The sequence below is a fragment of the Episyrphus balteatus genome, chromosome 1 (assembly GCF_945859705.1).
Source record: "Episyrphus balteatus chromosome 1, idEpiBalt1.1, whole genome shotgun sequence".
NCBI lineage: Eukaryota > Metazoa > Arthropoda > Insecta > Diptera > Syrphidae > Episyrphus > Episyrphus balteatus.
The window spans coordinates 15,815,104-15,835,866 of NC_079134.1; the positions used below are offsets into that span (position 1 = coordinate 15,815,104).

Consider the following 20,763-nt stretch of genomic DNA (forward strand, 5'->3'; position numbering starts at 1 on the left):
TATACATTACCCTATTTTATAATAATTTTTTTTTTTTTTCAGAATGAATGTTGCTTTTCAAAAATTATCTAATTCACATTTTTGAGCCTTTTTCCCGCTGATTTTGGTCTTAAGCTAATAACACGAAAGGTGAACGGAAAAAAATCAATAATCTAGTGTATTGTTGAGTGCTTGTTGGTTTCGATTAAACTTAGAATTTTGTTTTTCAAAATTTATTCTTTCATAGCTTAAAACATTAAAAATAATTTGTTTTTGATATTCTCTTATTTCTTTGGATTCAAGAATTTGGTTTAAGATTTTTGATTTTGACAATTTTTTAAAAAGCAATTTCAAGAAAATAAAACAAGTACACCACTGGGTCGTTCATACTTGCTCTTAAATTAAAAGTTACCTAAGATGTTAAAGCGTTGATTGCAAGAAAAATTATTATAAAAAGATTATAAAAAAAAAAAAAATAATTGTAATAAATAAAAACTTTTCTTTGAAATTGCAAAAACATTATTTTGAACAGTTTAGATCTCCAAACAAAGTATGCCATTTAATAATATTCTATGCCAGAGAATTTTATTTTGAAAATAGTAAGAGCAAACTAAATTTTTTAAATTTAGTTTGCTCTTTAAATAATTTAAATAATTATTATTTAATAATTATTTATTTAATTAATTTAAATTTAAATAATTATTATTTAATAAATTGATTTTTTAAAACAAAAATTAAATCGGTACATATTAAAAAAAAAAAGAGGTTGTCTGTAAAGCCGGTTTACGGACCATGATTTTACGTGATAACGTCGTCAGTTTTCTGACGTGTTATCACGTGTGTGCTTTTGTTTAAAATGAGCCAATTTAAGAGTTTATTTATTTCAAACAATCATAATTTACAAGAAAAAGCTAAAAAAAAATACCTTTTTTTTATTTTCTCATCATATAATTTTTTTATTTTAAAAGCTTACAAAAAAAAATTATGCAATTTTAAAGCCAAGTATTTCTTCTTAAGAATAAAACCATTTTTTAATTTTTACAATGCGCAGAAAGTATAAAAATAATTTATTGAAAATATTCATTTTCATCAAAAAAAGCAAAAAAAAACATGAATTTTTATCTTCTCACGTCATTAATTCCATTTTTTCCCCTAACAACCTATAAAAAATTTTATACCAAACCTCATTGTCTAAGCTCAAAATAAATATATCAATCAGGTCTATGAGACATCTACAAAAAGAGATAGAATTTTTTTAACTCGATCAAATTTCATTAAAAAAAGCAAAAAAAAACATTTATTTTTATGTTCTCAAGCTATGGAATCAATTTTTTTGTTTGACAACCTAAAAACAATCTTATACCAGGTGAAAGCTTATTATTTCACCTTTCAAATGATGTATCAATCTCATTTCAAAGATGCCTACAAGAGAAGTTAGAATTTTTTAAAGTCAACCATGTCGAATTTCCGGACTGAGATTACGGTACTTCCCACACTAGTGGCTGTTCGGGGGGCAATAGATCTGCACTGGTGTTTTGAGGTTTTTCCCAAGTTTCTTGATTTAACATTGTGTAGCTTGTAGTTCGTCTTCCGTTATGTGTGATATACCAAATGAAAGGTAATTGTATCCGGATGCTCATACAAGTTTGATAAAATTTCTATCTGCTCTTATAGTAGGAGAGCCAGTGGCACATTTGACTAAGGTAGCTCTTTTAAGGCTAAAAATTCTTACAGTGGTTATTTTTAGCACGCTAAGTAAAAAAATCTTGGTCTGGCAGGCCACAGCGGTGCACATCATATATATATATGACCTTGAAAGTGTAAAAAAAATTAAAAAAAAAAAGTTGCTCTTTTAAGGCTGAAATTTTTATAGAATTTAGTTTACCCATCGAGAAGATAAAAAAAAAAATTGCCAGACTTTTTTGAGGTGCACAAGTGCCTGCCAGACCAACTTAAAGGTGCGCATTTTACATGCATTATACGAAACTTTATTCTGTAAAGTCGAAATTTATATATGTGTTTGTCTAAGCGATTTCAAGAGGAACTGTGCAATTACAGCCGGTTCTGGCCAATATAAGTCCTAGTTAGGTGAGTGGAAAGATGCAACTTTCTAAAAAATGACTTAAAATCAAAAAAAAAATATTTAAAAACAACGGCAACACTTACAGGTATGAGAGATACTTTTTTTAAAAGCTTAAGTTGTACACTTAATTCTAAATTTTAAATCAAAGTATTTAAATCAATCGTTTTTAAAATAACCAATTTTAAAGTCGAATTTAGGGAAAAAAAAAACTTAAAAAAAAACATTGAGTAATAAAATTGTCAAGACTGTGAATTAAGACCAACATTGAGTGATACAGAACGTTGCTCTAATGAATTTCCTATCAAACACTGAAAACTATATGTCTCTACGACTTCTAGTTTTTGAGAAAATTGAAAAATTTTTTCTTAGAAAACCATTTTTGTATCAGATTTTTATTTTTTTATTTATATTTTTAATATTTTTTTAATATTTTTTTCATATTTTCTTATTTTTCAATTTTCTCAAAAACTAGAAGTCGTAGAGACATATAGTTTTCAGTGTTTGATAGGAAATTCATTAGAGCAACGTTCTGTATCACTCAATGTTGGTCTTAATTCACAGTCTTGTTAATTTTATTACTCAATGTTTTTTTTTAAGTTTTTTTTTTCCCTAAATTCGACTTTAAAATTGGTTATTTTAAAAACGATTGATTTAAATACTTTGATTTAAAATTTAGAATTAAGTGTACAACTTAAGCTTTTAAAAAAAGTATCTCTCATACCTGTAAGTGTTGCCGTTGTTTTTAAATATTTTTTTTTTGATTTTAAGTCATTTTTTAGAAAGTTGCATCTTTCCACTCACCTAACTAGGACTTATATTGGCCAGAACCGGCTGTAATTGCACAGTTCCTCTTGAAATCGCTTAGACAAACACATATATAAATTTCGACTTTACAGAATAAAGTTTCGTATAATGCATGTAAAATGCGCACCTTTAAGTTGGTCTGGCAGGCACTTGTGCACCTCAAAAAAGTCTGGCAATTTTTTTTTTTATCTTCTCGATGGGTAAACTAAATTCTATAAAAATTTCAGCCTTAAAAGAGCAACTTTTTTTTTTTAATTTTTTTTACACTTTCAAGGTCATATATATATATGATGTGCACCGCTGTGGCCTGCCAGACCAAGATTTTTTTACTTAGCGTGCTAAAAATAACCACTGTAAGAATTTTTAGCCTTAAAAGAGCTACCTTAGTCAAATGTGCCACTAGCTCTTGGACTATTAGTCAAAAGTTATAACCTGTTATAACCTATGATTGAAACTTCGCTCACATTTAGTCGTGGTCATGGTCTATCATTATTGAATATACTTTATTCCTGTATCTATCAAAGAAAAAAAAAAAAATAAAAAACGATGAAAATAGGTTAAAACGGTCAAAACACGTGTGTTTTTTAAAACTGGTTTCTTCCGTTATTCAGTCAAAACTCATTAAACGATTCCAATTTTTTGCACATGTATGCATAAGGCCAAAACATACATGTCCTATAAGTTTGATATTTTTTGAACGCTCAAAAAAAAAACTAAAAATCAAAAACTACCCAAAAAAAAACCCTAAAAAACAAGGTCTCAAGTAGCACAAAAGTCTAAGATACACCAAAATATTTGGTGTATTTTTTGCACTTTCGTGATATGCATTTTGAATATAAAAAATACACCATTTTCTCGTATAAAATAAACTCCGGTGGTTAAAAAAATATACCGATTTTGGTGTATAAATGGCACTAGTGGTATATTAAATGATCTGTTTTTGGTGAAAATTATCCCTTTGAAATTGAAAAATACACAATAAATCTATGGATAAAATACACCATTTAAATTATTCTGATTTAAAATTTGAACCAAAGTTTATTTTTTATCTCAAACAGTTTGATGAATTCTAATTCACACCATTTCTTATGAAATAAATGAAAATGAATTTTTATTCACTTTCATAATATTGCCATAAGAAACCAATGGTTAAATATGATTTTGTTTGCCAAATTTTAAAACGAAACACATTCTATCTACTAATTTTAGATGCTACCCCCTCTAAAAATCGAGCGCCTCAAAAATGTCAGTGAATTAATGATTTTTTTTTTCGATTTTAAGAATCCATTTTTCAAAAATTATAATTTTTGTGTTGTTTTACATTTTTTTAAGAAAAGTTTTTTTATAATGAATCTAAAAAACTAAGAATGCGGGACTATTAGGTCGATAAATATACTATTTTAATAAAATAATTAATCGCTGTCTTCTATTTTTAAATGGCGTCCATTGAAAAATATGGCGTCTCCCACATATGCATTTTGGTGAATTTTATGTCCACAGGGTGTGCTTCCTACACCAAACAGAGTGTACAAAATAAACCGTTTTGGTTGATTTCAGAATCAAATAATTTTATGCACCATTAATGGTATATTATAAAAACAACTGAAAATCGGTGTATTTTTTGCACGGAATCTTAAAAAAATGTTGAAATTTTGTACAGAAAAGACAGTGGTATAATTTTTATACCACTAATTTTGAGAAATACACCATATTTTTTCAATTTTCTCAATTTTACACCAAAATTAATGAATTTACACCAATTTATACACAAGTGTGCTACTTGAGGTGTTTTTCAAAAATTCATATTTCGAAACGCAGAGTGTTGGAAAAAAATTCGTATTAGACGCCTAATTTTTTTCCCTCATCTTTCACCTGGCACCTTTAGAATTGTCAAAAAAAAAATTCCTACCAAAAATCATCATTTTGTCATAGCCCCAACACGTGTTTAACGTTCAAACAAAACGTTATAGCTTAGTTTCACTTTTTTTTAGAATTTTTTCTTAAATGCAGTTATTCTTAAATTAGTCTCATCTATCTATAGCGAAAAAAATCAACTCTCAACAACTTCGCGTTTAGATTTTAGCCCAAATTTCATCTTTAAGTTTTACCCCTGTTTACCCTATTAAATGACGGAATTTTTAATAATCCTTCATTTGGATTAAGCTTTAGGTTATTATCTTTCAAATAAGCTATAGAAGATTTTTGTATCTCTAATAGTTTTTTTTTTTTTTAATTTTGAATTGAAATTTTTTGCCGCATTGCGAAAGTGCGAGAGTGGAACGGGAGAAAATGGAGTCACTTTTTTGTGTTGGTTGTCATTGTTCATCGATTCATAAGACGTTATCACGTCAAAAAATCCAAAAATATATTTTTATAAATGTTTGAAAATTTTAATATTACAGTCAAACGCTTCTTAAATTTTTTTTGTTGACAACTGATTCGTTATTTAGGAGAAAGTAAAAAATGAAGAAAACGGTTATACCACAGGTATCTCCTATCCTACTGATGCACTTTAAATCAGGGTTAAACAAATTAAATAGTGAGATTTCGGGAGACTTTGAACCAAAGGGTGTAGATACCAATAATGAAAATTCATTAACTAATTTTTCTGACCATCTTGGTACTAGGATCCGTGGATTAATTTGAAAAAAAAAAATATTATAAAAAAAATATGTATGTATACAATAATAAAAAGTACGTATACGCCGTAGTGTACAAAAAATTATCTCTATATACCATTTTTTATTCTATTTCACCATTAAATAGGTTCTAATTTCTCATCAAAGAACTTCATTAGTTACACTTTACAAAAAAACATCTTTAAAATAAAATAACAAACCGCTGAAGCGACTTACTACGAGCTAGGGAATAAAGAGTTTTGGGTTATTTTCTAGAGGGAAAATTCAAATTTTATTTTAAATGTTAAAACTAAAATATAACCAAAATAGAAAAGCTAATTTGTTTCAAAGGCGGCGTATATTGTCGTATAAGAAATAAAAAACGAAAACATATGTTTGAGCCGTTAAACAGCACCTGCCACACCACTGTTTTTTGGATTTCTGGTCAACGACTAACATGATTCCAATGAATGTATGTTAAAAAAAAAATACATTCTTTTTTAAAAGATATTTTTTTTTTAATTTTTTTTTGGTTTTAAATGTTTATAAGTTTTTTTTAATAAAAGTGGCATATTAACTTTTATTTAAAAAATGCTTCTAGATTTGTGTGGATAAAAAATAATTTTTTTTAACGCCACTAACGATTTAAAAAAAAAAATAATTCTTTGTTATTCCTTTGTCGTGTATTTTATTTCAATTTCATATTTTTAAAATGCAGCTTGAACCTTGGAGAGTTACTTTAGGGGGAAGGATTCAAGTAGAAATTTACAAGTTCTGATCAGAATGTTCTGATGTAAAAAAGGGTTACGTCTTAAAATGTGTGGATGGAATAAAGAATTGTTTTTAGTTTTGCTTTTGTTTAGCTAGACTGTTCGGAATATTAAATTACAGTATGAAATTTTGGTGCTTGAGAGAAAATTTGTGTTTCAAACAGCATTCGTTTGTGTCCGAAAGAGTTACTGGGGCTAACTGACAGTCCTTAATGGGATTTTCTGCTTTTGCGTTATAATAATTTCTTACGTTTTTGCAAATTATTATAAAAGTCTTAAAAAATTTTAGTTTTTCTTAACCTTGTGAAAAAGACAATAAATAAGTTTTTGTTTTCCATAAAAAATATGCCAATAAAAATAAATTTGCGACAGGATCTGAGGTACATATAACATATTAATTGTTGGAATTAAGGTCGCCCAAATCATTCTTATACAAAGCATTAAATTAAAATCCTTTGAGATGATTGAAGCAAACAATAGCACAGGTACCACCTCACAACAATACGATATTGAGACATGCGAATTCCATTAATATCTTATGCAAAAGGACTTCTGTGCAGAAACTCAATGATGACTCACGTTCATTGTCTCTCTGGCCTATAATGGTATTAAAGAACTTAAACCTTCTTGAAAGAGGCATTAAAATCTTGTGTGACGATCATGTAAACTAGCAAGGCAACATAGCAACAGAAGACCTAATCTAAATTGATACCGAGAACAGAGAACAACCTCCACGTCTAGCGTCATATTTTCTTGAGAATTCAAATGAACATGAAGTTTTCTTTTGAATGGAAGTATCCTGCTAAAGCTAAATATCTTCATTGAACTATTTCATAATAACTCATTCTTAACGCATAACTGACCTGAGTCATCGAGCAAACTAAAATGAGGAACAGAATCTCCCCCATTTTTTGTAATTTTCTTCTGACAATAATTATTAGATACCTAATAAATCCTTTACTTGCACTAAAAATTCTATTTCTACTCATCCGTCACACATGAATGTAAGATATTTTTCTATATATAAAAAAAAAAAATTGTATCATTTATAACAACTTTTAAACACTTGCAAATTGAAACAAACAAATTTTACATATTTTATTATCTCAAAGCAACGAATTAATCAATTAAAACAAAAACAAACTAGCATTGCTCTTGCTGCTCTTGCTCTTGTGGTTATTATGGCATTTTGTGATATTGTTGTTGATATATACAACGATTTTCACTTTGTATTCACTAATTGTAAGATTTCAGGAAAAAAAAATAAAAAAAAATAATAATGACAACCTAGAACGAGAGCAGCTTGAAAAGATGAGCATTTACAATTCAAAGTTGTTTAGATTCGATCGAAAAGTATATCTCGGTTGTTGTCTTCATCGCTGTCGTGTCGGTCGTCGATGTTTATACGTAAAGTCGCCGTGTATAGTTTACATTTTTCAAATTGTTTTGTTTTATAAAACATCAATTTGTTATTTTGTTTTTATTTACATATGTTTTTTTTTTTTTTAAATTTGTAACAATTAAAGTGAATATAATTTCTAGTTAATAAAAAAAATTATGGTCTATGAAACATCATATGACACAGGCTTAAAACCTTTTAATCATGATAAAAATCGTGGTAAATGGGCATCGCCGGATGATTTTTTCTTTGCATGCCTCGGACATGCATTTAAAATTGATGCTGTTTTCATCTTACCATCGGTTTTATTCTTCGACCTTGGAAGTGAGTTTTAAACAGAAAAAAAAAATAAAAAATTTGTTCTAAGAATTTCGCCAGCTGATAAAATTTAAAAAAAAATAAACAAAAAATTTAGCGATAGACAAGCAGTCTGTCAAAGGTCACTTTGTTAGCGGGAAAAATCAAAGAAATGTTTTTGTTTTTATTAAATAATTTATTATGATTAATTTTTTATCAGCAATATCGACAGAGCTGTTAAAAAAATTACTACAAGGATATTTGTGATATTTTACAACTAACACAAAATTTTCGATTTTATACCTGTGGCTATAAAGTAATAAATAACACAGGTCGACAAAAATAAAAATATTTTTTGTGCTTGGGTTTAATTTGCACTTTTTGGGTTCATTGTAAACCAAAACAATAGATAATCACCCTTTCCCCTCCTAAGATTTGCTTTTGTAGTGTTGGGAACAAAAATACAATTTTCATACCCTGTGAGTGTAACTCGAGTTTAATGAGCTATAATGCAAGAACCGTGCATTGTACAAAAAAAACTGTTGAGTATAAAATGTAGATAATTGAAAGATCTACATTTTTGCTAAAGCACTTTATTCGACTTAAATTATAACAAAAAAGTTTTGATAAATACAAGGATTTTTTGCTCTGAAAAACCCTGTTTTTTAAGTTCAAACTGTAATATTTTTTTTATCTAACTTCAACTTTGGAAACTTTTATACTTTTTTAAAAACTGCAATACCGGGATAAGTTTTAAAAATAATAAACCAGAGTTACACGATACAAATTTTTTTCGTCTTGTTGCTCTGAAATCAAAGCAAGAAATTGAGTTTTTACGAAACTTGGAACTGTTCATTAATTTGCAGAAAAATGGCGTATGAAATAAAAAATATTTGTATTAATTAATTGTTTCTTATTGTTAAGCAATGTTTTATTGAAAGAATTGTAAAAAACAAAAATCAATTATGGGCAGAGGAAGCAAAATACTGATGTAAAGTAGGGAAATTTCACAAGAACTGCATATTTAATCGAAAACCGTAAGGATTTGGGCTGATCCATAAGTTTTTAGACACCCTGTATATGCAACAAAATAATACAAATACTAAGCAAACAAATTAATTTATTGTTTCAATAAATAAAGTATTTCATTATGAACTAGTATGGCTACAGTTTGGATACAGTTGTTTTTGTAGATTAAAAATACCATCAGAGTGAATTACTTTTACCATAAATATTGAAAATAGAAGGTATCAAATAATGCCTCAAGCTCCCATTTGACACAAATTCGAACAAAACGAAAATTTCGATTTAATTTTTCTTTTGTCTTCTTAATTTTCTTTTTTTTTTATTTTCCTGAATATGAATATGAAAACATTATTAAAATGAAGAAAACAAAACAAAAATCAGCCAAATCGGTTAAGACGTTCTCGAGTTTTTGCCAAAATTACATCCGACAATTTTTGTAAAGGACAGATTTTCTTGAATACTGGAAATTGCTATGCTGACTTCAAAAGCAAATTAAATAAAAAAAGAAAATTGTTTTCCAGATGAGTATCAATATAGCTATCATAATTTAATTGTCACAACCCAAGCACAAATTTCGTGTTGACCTGTGTAATCGGAGTTTAACTGTTTTAGCGAAATATGTAATTCCATACTCATAGAAGCACATTATAGATATCTAGGTGTAAGACGTAGACTGCATGTTCCGGCTTAGAGAGGCTGCAACAATTTAATTTTCATTACATCAATTTTAGTAGATTTATTATAAAACAAAGTGAGGTCCGCTATTTTTTCAAACATGTGTCAAAAAGTTATTATTCTATCCAAGTTTTGTAATCGTTTGTTTTAAGGACAAGGTGCTTTTTCAGTGGATCAGAATATTCTTTGATGTTATATTAGGTAATGGATTTTTACTTAAATAGCGATGTACTTTATCGTGCAAGTGTACAATGGTGATATTTGAGAAATGCTACTGCTGATAGCTTTCCCAAAAAAACACAACTTTTTCCGCAATAATGGTCATTGATTCTGGTTGGTATGAACTATATAGTGAAGAGTTTGTAAACAAGCAATTCCTACTAGTATAAAAATGATTTGATTGCTCTTAAATACGCTTAATAGAAGTTAAACTTCTTTATCATATTGACTTGTATGAATGCTTAAAAAAATAAAGAAACGCACTTTTAAAAATTCACATAAAACATACTGATGTTATTTACTAATTATTTACTAATAATACAGATACAGTCAAATAAGGTGAAAAAAGGGGTAAACCTCGTAATGAATGCTAATACAAATTTTTTTTGCTCAATACCTTCGTTTTGGCATTCTAAAACATATCTCAAAAGTCTAGAAAAATCTCATGTCCGCAAGTCGCGATTTTGAAGGTCATAGCTCGAAATGCAGATTTTCAAAATTAGCAAAAATAGACAATGGTATTATATACACATATGATACATGATTTCAAGGTATTTTTTAATGCTGATTCCGATGATAATGGAAATGAAAATAAGCTACCATAACTTTTGAGGGTTTTTCGGTAGTAAGTTAGCAACTGTTATAATAATATGGGTTAACAGATGAAAAAGAGGTATACATATTTTTTAGAGACGTCAGATTGCCTTGATTTTAGATTTTTTGGAGATTGAAAAATTATTTTATCAGATTTTTCTTTTTTCTAAATATTTTTTGTTTTTATTTGTTTTTATTTTTCAATTTTTATGAGAATTTTCTCATAAACTAGAAGACATAGAAACATATAGTTTTCACTGTTCGATAAGGAATCAATTGAGGCAGTTTTCTGTGTAAGTAATTTTTTTTTTTACTAAAATTCACAGTCTGGACAAAAATAGTATAAAATGAGTTTTAAAAATATTTGTTCGCCTATTTTTAACTTTGAAATCGATTATTTCAAAAACTATTTGTTATAATATATTGATTTAAAAATTGGAATCAAATGTACAATTTTGCCTTTCGGAAATGGTATCATTTATTACTGTAAGTGTTGCCGTTGTTTTTTAATAATTTTTTTTTATTTTGATATTTTTTTTTTTAGAAAAATGCCCCTCCCACCTAAACGGGGAGAGATAGAGCCCCCTCCCAAAGAAAAAAATGTTTGTATTGAGCTCCTCTACAAAAAACCGTTATCAAATCCTGGCTCCCAAGTTATCCTGCTACGTGCCGAAACAACATTTTTGTTGTATACCTAAAAATTCGAATTTCTGTATCTGGGTTGAAATCGAAATTTTTTTTCTAAGCCAATTTTGAAGTGATTTTCATAAAAAATACCTCCATTGATTGGGAAATAGATATAGTTTTAGAATATATTTTTTAAATAGCATCTTGTTTTGAAAACATATACTTTAAATTGATGCCGAAGTTGGGCAAATGACGAAAAAAATGGAATTTTTGAACTTTGACATCTTATAAATTCTAAGTGGTTAAACCGAGTTACATGTTTTATACATTGTTGAAAAGGTATATTTATCTTCTATCAGAAACTGTAAAAAATATCGAAAATGGGTAAAAAACTTGACGAAGCTAGAATTTTTTCAATGAGTGAAGGTCCAAAAAACCGTTTTTTGCCCGTAACTTCAGATTTTGGGGGTGTTAGGGGATTTTCAAATACCGTTTCGTAATCAGTGCGACTAGCTCTACAAAACTTGATAGGTCTCCGCCCGCGTATATTTTGAAACCTCATTTTTGTAACACCGTGTACCTAATTAATAATAAAATAAAAATCATTTTTGTGTAAGCTCATAATATACGAGTATAATATTACAAAGTTGAAGCTACTTAACAGTTTTTTTTTATCAAATCTTAAGTTTTAAACCTGTTACTTACTTTGAAATAGTAAAAATATGATCAGTTTTAAAGTGAAAAAATTTATTGAAAAATTATAAAAAAAGACAAGAATAAAATTTATTATTATTATAATGCATTTTTACTTGCGATATAGGTACTATATATCAAGTTATGCAAAATTTTGATAATAAGTGGGCTGTAGGTCTGTCTTGGTAATTTTAATATATTTCGTCGACGTTTCGGGCGTGATTACACCCTTCTTCAGGACTCTAAAAAATTTAATTCTAAAAATACTAAACAAATTAAAATTAAAATCTATACTTACAATATTTTAAAATAATAAATTTTAAGATATTTCTTAAAATTTGTGGTTGTTAGTTTTCTGGTATCTCTTTTATATTTTTGTAAATATTTCAAAATTCAAAAATTGAAGCCTTGAAAAAGACGTTTCAATTAATCGAATTTCAAAATAATGAAATCTAAATTTCACATTTGATAAGAAAATCAAAATTTGACTTTCAAAATCAAAAACGATCTTCAGAAATCAGGTCAAATATAAAATTTAGCCTAAAATATTTCTATGAACAAATTGGCTATATATACTGCTTAGTCCTTCGCAATCTGATCGCCTATTAACTGTATTATTAGTATTTAAAATATGCAACATTTCCAATAACATACGTTTACTATAGTGTTTTTCTGTCTGTAAAATGTCAACATTGTTAAAGTCTGGCCTATGTCCTTCATCTATACAATGTAAAGCTAATGCTGTTTTTTGTGAATGTCCGCTATTTATGTCTGATCTGTGACCAGCTAAACGATTTTTTAGCTTTTGCATAGAAGTTCCTACATAAACGGAAGGACAATGGTTTATTCCGTCACCTAAGCATTTTATCTTATAGACAATATTTGATCTTTCACTTTTCAAAAATTCACCTTTTAAATTTGAAAACAATGAACTTCTTAAGATATTTGACGATTTAAAAGCTAAACGAACATTGTCTTTATTTCTTATGGGGGCATTTAAAATTCTATTTGAAAGACCTGGAATGTATAGAATACTTTTGTATGAAAACTGTGTAACATTTGTTACTAAATTAGTTTGAACCACGGGATTGAAATATTGATTCAATATTGTTCTTATTATTTTTAATGGAAAGGAGTTAGAAAGTAAAGTATTGGTAATTATTTTTATGTTTTTTTGACGAAAGACAATGTCACTGATATCCAATACTCTGTTAACAAAATTTTTTGCTGTGTTGATAATAACATGCTTCGGCTGTTTTGAATTAAAATTAATAAGACGACCTGAAGATGTTGGTTTTTTATACCAATCAAACACTAATCTATTATTTTTTCTTTTCACTAACACATCAAGATAAGGAAGTTCTCCGTTATTTTCTAACTCAACAGTAAACTGAATTTTTGGATGAAAGGAATTTAAGGCAATTAGAGTTGAACTAACATGATTCGATTTGAGAGTAATAAAAATGTCATCGACATATTTTGTAATTAGCTTTGGTTTATTTGGAATTTTATCAAATACGCTATCTAATAATGCTTCCATTACGATATCTGCTAATATTGGAGAAGCAGGACTTCCCATAGGAACTCCTTGTTTTTGTTGATAAAATATTTTATCATATTCCAAATAATTGTTGTCGATTACACAGAATCGCAAGATTTCTAAGAATTTTGATTTTGGAATTCTTGTATGATCTTTGATAATATTCCAACTTTTTTCAACCAATTCTAGAGCCAATTGAATAGGAATATTGGTGAATAATGAAACAACATCAAAAGAAACTAAAACATGGTCTTGTTCTAAAACAACTGGTGAGACTGTTGAAATGAACGATGATGCATTTTTTACGTTATATTTAGAGTTAACAGTAATGTTATTTAAAATTTTAACTAGGTATTTAGATAACTGATAACACGGAACATTCATAGAAGAACAAATTGGTCTTAGAGGCATGTTTTGTTTATGAATTTTAGGTAATCCATAGATTTTAGGACTATTAGCAGTATATGTCGTCATATTCTTCTTTTCATATTCATTAATGAAATTATTAGTGAACAAGTACTTAACTAGATTATTATTGCGACTTTGAACCTTATTTGTGGGGTCACTTCTCAAAATTGTATAAGTGTTCCTGTCAGCCATCATATCTTTCATTTTATCAACATAAGTTATTTTTTCTATTGCTACCGTAACATTGCCTTTGTCAGCTGGAACAATTAAAATTTCAGGGTGCCGTTTTAAGAAATTTCTTGTATCGCTAAATATTTTATTTAAATACTTATCAAATTGAGGAATTGATACATGTCGCATATAATTTTGTAAGATTTGCGTGAAACATGACCGTGCAGGTTCTTGTTCACTATGTTCCTTACTTTTTATTAGTTCCTCTCCATCGGCTATAATTTTAAATATTGGTAAGTTTTCTCTTTTAACCGGTAAGGCAAATTTAGGACCTAGTGACAAAAGCCATTTGATATCTTCTGGAAATTCTATCTGAGTTTTATTAACGAACCAATTTTCTTGAAAATGGATTCTCATTTCTTGTTTAACTTTAGATTTTAATAGCTCAAGCTTTCTTTTTTGAGAATCTTTTGAACTATTATTTATTTTGTTTTTTGTAATATCCTGACTAATGAAGAAGTTCCTATAATCATTTTCTAATAACGTATGTTTAATTCTATTTTCTAGAGCTGTTAATTATAGCAGGATAGGGGTAAGTAACATCAAACATAAAAGTACTTTAGTTTTTCTCCTTAAATGTAGAGAATTCGGGTTGATTCCTGAATTCATTCAGAATTCAACCAAAACTGTTTCAATGATTTTCGATGTTGAGAATGAAGAATTTGATGTAGGTTTAAAGAAAAAATTGTCTTCAACCTCAAGAAAGTATCACTTGAAATTACTCAACATTGCAATTTCATTGAAGCAATCCCAAATTAGAAAACAAAGTAGATTATTAACAGCTCTAGAAAATAGAATTAAACATACGTTATTAGAAAATGATTATAGGAACTTCTTCATTAGTCAGGATATTACAAAAAACAAAATAAATAATAGTTCAAAAGATTCTCAAAAAAGAAAGCTTGAGCTATTAAAATCTAAAGTTAAACAAGAAATGAGAATCCATTTTCAAGAAAATTGGTTCGTTAATAAAACTCAGATAGAATTTCCAGAAGATATCAAATGGCTTTTGTCACTAGGTCCTAAATTTGCCTTACCGGTTAAAAGAGAAAACTTACCAATATTTAAAATTATAGCCGATGGAGAGGAACTAATAAAAAGTAAGGAACATAGTGAACAAGAACCTGCACGGTCATGTTTCACGCAAATCTTACAAAATTATATGCGACATGTATCAATTCCTCAATTTGATAAGTATTTAAATAAAATATTTAGCGATACAAGAAATTTCTTAAAACGGCACCCTGAAATTTTAATTGTTCCAGCTGACAAAGGCAATGTTACGGTAGCAATAGAAAAAATAACTTATGTTGATAAAATGAAAGATATGATGGCTGACAGGAACACTTATACAATTTTGAGAAGTGACCCCACAAATAAGGTTCAAAGTCGCAATAATAATCTAGTTAAGTACTTGTTCACTAATAATTTCATTAATGAATATGAAAAGAAGAATATGACGACATATACTGCTAATAGTCCTAAAATCTATGGATTACCTAAAATTCATAAACAAAACATGCCTCTAAGACCAATTTGTTCTTCTATGAATGTTCCGTGTTATCAGTTATCTAAATACCTAGTTAAAATTTTAAATAACATTACTGTTAACTCTAAATATAACGTAAAAAATGCATCATCGTTCATTTCAACAGTCTCACCAGTTGTTTTAGAACAAGACCATGTTTTAGTTTCTTTTGATGTTGTTTCATTATTCACCAATATTCCTATTCAATTGGCTCTAGAATTGGTTGAAAAAAGTTGGAATATTATCAAAGATCATACAAGAATTCCAAAATCAAAATTCTTAGAAATCTTGCGATTCTGTGTAATCGACAACAATTATTTGGAATATGATAAAATATTTTATCAACAAAAACAAGGAGTTCCTATGGGAAGTCCTGCTTCTCCAATATTAGCAGATATCGTAATGGAAGCATTATTAGATAGCGTATTTGATAAAATTCCAAATAAACCAAAGCTAATTACAAAATATGTCGATGACATTTTTATTACTCTCAAATCGAATCATGTTAGTTCAACTCTAATTGCCTTAAATTCCTTTCATCCAAAAATTCAGTTTACTGTTGAGTTAGAAAATAACGGAGAACTTCCTTATCTTGATGTGTTAGTGAAAAGAAAAAATAATAGATTAGTGTTTGATTGGTATAAAAAACCAACATCTTCAGGTCGTCTTATTAATTTTAATTCAAAACAGCCGAAGCATGTTATTATCAACACAGCAAAAAATTTTGTTAACAGAGTATTGGATATCAGTGACATTGTCTTTCGTCAAAAAAACATAAAAATAATTACCAATACTTTACTTTCTAACTCCTTTCCATTAAAAATAATAAGAACAATATTGAATCAATATTTCAATCCCGTGGTTCAAACTAATTTAGTAACAAATGTTACACAGTTTTCATACAAAAGTATTCTATACATTCCAGGTCTTTCAAATAGAATTTTAAATGCCCCCATAAGAAATAAAGACAATGTTCGTTTAGCTTTTAAATCGTCAAATATCTTAAGAAGTTCATTGTTTTCAAATTTAAAAGGTGAATTTTTGAAAAGTGAAAGATCAAATATTGTCTATAAGATAAAATGCTTAGGTGACGGAATAAACCATTGTCCTTCCGTTTATGTAGGAACTTCTATGCAAAAGCTAAAAAATCGTTTAGCTGGTCACAGATCAGACATAAATAGCGGACATTCACAAAAAACAGCATTAGCTTTACATTGTATAGATGAAGGACATAGGCCAGACTTTAACAATGTTGACATTTTACAGACAGAAAAACACTATAGTAAACGTATGTTATTGGAAATGTTGCATATTTTAAATACTAATAATACAGTTAATAGGCGATCAGATTGCGAAGGACTAAGCAGTATATATAGCCAATTTGTTCATAGAAATATTTTAGGCTAAATTTTATATTTGACCTGATTTCTGAAGATCGTTTTTGATTTTGAAAGTCAAATTTTGATTTTCTTATCAAATGTGAAATTTAGATTTCATTATTTTGAAATTCGATTAATTGAAACGTCTTTTTCAAGGCTTCAATTTTTGAATTTTGAAATATTTACAAAAATATAAAAGAGATACCAGAAAACTAACAACCACAAATTTTAAGAAATATCTTAAAATTTATTATTTTAAAATATTGTAAGTATAGATTTTAATTTTAATTTGTTTAGTATTTTTAGAATTAAATTTTTTAGAGTCCTGAAGAAGGGTGTAATCACGCCCGAAACGTCGACGAAATATATTAAAATTACCAAGACAGACCTACAGCCCACTTAGGATCAAAATTTTGATTGGAAAAAAGGTCACGAAAATAGGATAAATTATCAAGTTATGCATTCGTACAAAAAAAAAAAGTTGAGATAACATTTTTCCATGACATTACGATGATAGACAATGCGAAAAAAGTGGGTCCCGGAAGTCCGTCTGTCTGTCAGTCTGTCTGTCTGTATAAGGAACTAGAGCCTAAACGGATATACCGATTGACTTCAAACTTGCTATGTAGCAGTTTTTGGAGACTCTCCAGAGGGGTTTTTGGAATTAATTTTTTTGGACCAAAAATAACGGTAGGTACCTGTCATACAAAAATTTCGGAAAAGTTTAATTTCACAAAAACGGCTCCAACGATTTTGTTAAAAAAATTCAAATGTTAGTTTTTAAACAAGATCTATCTTTTAAAGAAAAAATTTTTTTTTGAAAATCATTATTAACGGTACCTGCCATAGGACCGCTTTTTTCAAATCGGATTTTCTGCAAAACTACTTATTGTATTTCAACGAAATTTTTTATACAAAAGCATTTATACAATTTTAATATAAGCCAAAAATAAAATTTTGAAAAAAATAATTTTTGGATTTTAAAAAAAAATTTGAAATTTTTTTTTTGAAAAATCAAATTTTCGAAAACGGGACATTGAATTTTTTTGAAATTTTGTTTTTAGATGTTGATTAGTTATTTCTTCAAAATGGCATACCAGTTTTATTTTTAAACTTTTTTTTCAAAAAATTATTTATAAAAAATTAGTTTTTTAAAAAACGGCTCTAACGATTTTGAAAACTTTTTTTCTAAAAATGCACCTTAATATATCAAATAAAATTGCATACTTGTTTTGTGGGGCGATTTGATTTCAGATATTGTTTTATTTTTTTGAAAAATGAATTTTTGTTTTGTTTTTTTTTTTTTTTTTTTTTATACCTACATTTCCCAAGTTTCTATATAAAAAGTCTTAAATATTTAAGCAACTTGAACTCTAAGAGCAAGTTCGTGCGACCCAGTCGTGCATTTTATTTAATAATGTAATTTTTATTTCAGTATACACTCTGATTCCCTACTTTATAACATTGGGTGCATGTGTTGTACCAATTGTATTCATGCAATCATTTCTGGGTCAATTCTCAAGCACTGGATTTATATCGGTCTTTCGTGTTTCGCCGATTTTCAAAGGTCGGTAGTTTTTTATTTTTTTCTCACCTTATCAAATAATTCAAATATTTCATACACTTTTAAAATCTAGGTATTGGTTATGTTTCGCTGGTTATCAATTTAATTTCCTTAACCTATTACGCTGTTCTTGGAGCTATACCATTGTTCTTTTTCCTCCACACTCTGAAACCAACAATTCCATGGAGCTGTGAAGGTGCCAAAAGTTGGATGGATATAAAAGCCAATTCTTCATCAGTAAGTATACCTACCATTGTACAAAAATAGTATTGATCTTCAAAACCAATTCCTAACAGATCTGCACTTATAACAATGAAACCTATGGAAATTACACTGAACTGGAGGTACCCTCTGTTGAGTATTTCGAGTAAATAAAACAACAATATGAAAATATCGTTAAAAGATTTTTAAAAAAATCTCTAAAACTTTTAGTAAGGAACTCAATACAATGGGATTGTATCACAGGACCCATCCAGAAGGAAAATTTTCATGGTTCTTAATGATATGCTCATTTTTGATATGGGGCATGGTTGCCATCGTAGCTTTAAAGCCTATTGAAATCGTAAGAAACTTTAATTACTTTTTTTGGATGATTTACAAAAAAAAAATATTTTTTTAAAAGATAGGAAAGTTTCTAAGGTATTCCTGTTTAACAGTTTTGGGCATTATGGGACTATGTTTGTTACGTTTACTTTTTCTACCGGGAGCCTTAGACGGCTTAAAAGATGTCTTCAATCCGTCTTTTTTTATGCCAGAATCTATAATGATGGTACCTTTTTTGGCTTTTTCGGCCCTTGGACCTGGATGGGGCTCGGTATTGACAATGGCCAGTTATAATAAATTTGATACAAACATATTTAGATACAGTTGGTTGCTATGTTTGGCCCAAGTTGGAATGATGATGGGGGTAGGATTTTTGTCACTTTTAGTGATGAATTATATTGCAAGTAAGAAAGGGTTCGAAGACAGTTTCAATGGATTTTTACTTGAATTCTTTTTTTTTCTTTTAAGGAATGGATCCGGATAATATTGGCTTGAAATATATTCATTCACAATGGATGGAGTTTTTGACCATACCAACTGCTCTTACGTACATGGAACTACCACATATTTGGTCTTTATTATTTTTTGGAATGTTAATTCTTGGAAGTTTGAATCTTTTGGTACAAAAATTGAAAACTTTTGAATCTAAATTCAATTAATGAAAAATATGATCGATATTTCAGATAACTCAACTTATTTCAATTCTAACGTCTGTTTTCGATGAGTTTGAACTTCTTCGAGGTTTGAAAAAGGAGGTCACTTTGGGAACTATGGGATTTATGGCTCTAACTTCGATTTTCTATTGTTCAAATGTAAGTTCTACTTTTTAATGGTAAAAAAAAAGCCTAAATAGTTATTTGTTTTGTAAATTTTTAGTATGGAATAACAATTTTTGAGACCCTAGCACAAATTTCAATCCTAACTCAGATGATCCTTAATTTACTGCTGCTGATTGTGATAGTGTGGATTTATGGACGTGAACGATTCCAAAGAGATGTTAGTTTTATGACAGATCAAACATATTCCACATGGATGGTTAATATTGTGAGATATGTTGCACCATTGTTTATATTTATAGCTTGGGTAAGTATTTTTTTTTCTTAATTTTTTTTTCTGGAAATATTAATTGATTTTTTTTTTTGTAGCTCGCAGCTCTTGCATTTGTTTTAATTCATTTACAAAAACTTGATTCTAGAGCTATAATCTTTCTTCTTGCTGTGATTGCAGCTTTTCCATTATTACTTATTCCTGGCTATAGCTTATTTAGAATATATCAAACAACTGGTTTGGTTGGCATGCGAATGAGAAGATGTGCCAGACCAACAGATTGGTATCCAGTTGATCCAAGTGATAGACAAAGATATGAAGAGAGATTCAATGAAGGGGAAATTTCGCATAATCTTTTTACAGAGACAGATGAATAAATTTACTTAATAAAATAGATATTTTGTTTTTTTAATTTATGTTTTGTTTAATAACAATTGTGTGTATGTAATTGCTTGAAAATGCATTTAGTTTTTTCTGACCAGAGTTTTAAAAATATCAATTGAAAAACAATGCTTTTGAAATTAAAAAAAAAAAACAATATTTATTGCAACTGAAAAAAATTTGCAAATAAAATTATTTTGCATACAAAAAAATTTTATTGCAAATCAAAAAATTTCTGATTGGAAAAATGTTATTTTCGCCGAATTTTTTTCAATGAAGAAAATTTTGTAGTTGCAATGTACTTTTTTTTAATGAAAAATATTTTTGTTTTGTATTAAAATTTTATTTTCAATGCAAA

General features: G+C 28.2%; 1 protein-coding gene across 1 annotated transcript; it reads left to right on the forward strand.

Moving 5' to 3' along the window:
* Positions 1 to 7,563: 7,563 nt before the first annotated feature.
* LOC129917040 (sodium-dependent neutral amino acid transporter SLC6A17-like) lies at positions 7,564 to 20,418 on the forward strand. Its single transcript, XM_055997355.1, has 10 exons — positions 7,564 to 7,977; positions 18,306 to 18,437; positions 18,508 to 18,671; positions 18,731 to 18,801; positions 18,867 to 18,996; positions 19,057 to 19,381; positions 19,446 to 19,597; positions 19,661 to 19,789; positions 19,854 to 20,060; positions 20,123 to 20,418. Exons 1-10 carry the CDS (start codon positions 7,812 to 7,814, stop codon positions 20,399 to 20,401), a joined length of 1,755 nt encoding a protein of 584 aa, XP_055853330.1. The 5' UTR covers positions 7,564 to 7,811; the 3' UTR covers positions 20,402 to 20,418.
* Positions 20,419 to 20,763: the final 345 nt, after the last annotated feature.

What these genes read in the sequence shown, in the direction of transcription:
- LOC129917040 (XM_055997355.1), top strand. Translation starts at nt 7,812, where the DNA reads ATGGTCTATGAAACATCATATGACACAGGCTTAAAACCTTTTAATCAT. An exon ending in AGTGATGAATTATATTGCAA is followed by an intron (nt 19,382 to 19,445) that starts GTAAGAAAGGGT and finishes TTTTCTTTTAAG; the next exon opens with GAATGGATCCGGATAATATT. An exon ending in CGATTTTCTATTGTTCAAAT is followed by an intron (nt 19,790 to 19,853) that starts GTAAGTTCTACT and finishes GTAAATTTTTAG; the next exon opens with TATGGAATAACAATTTTTGA.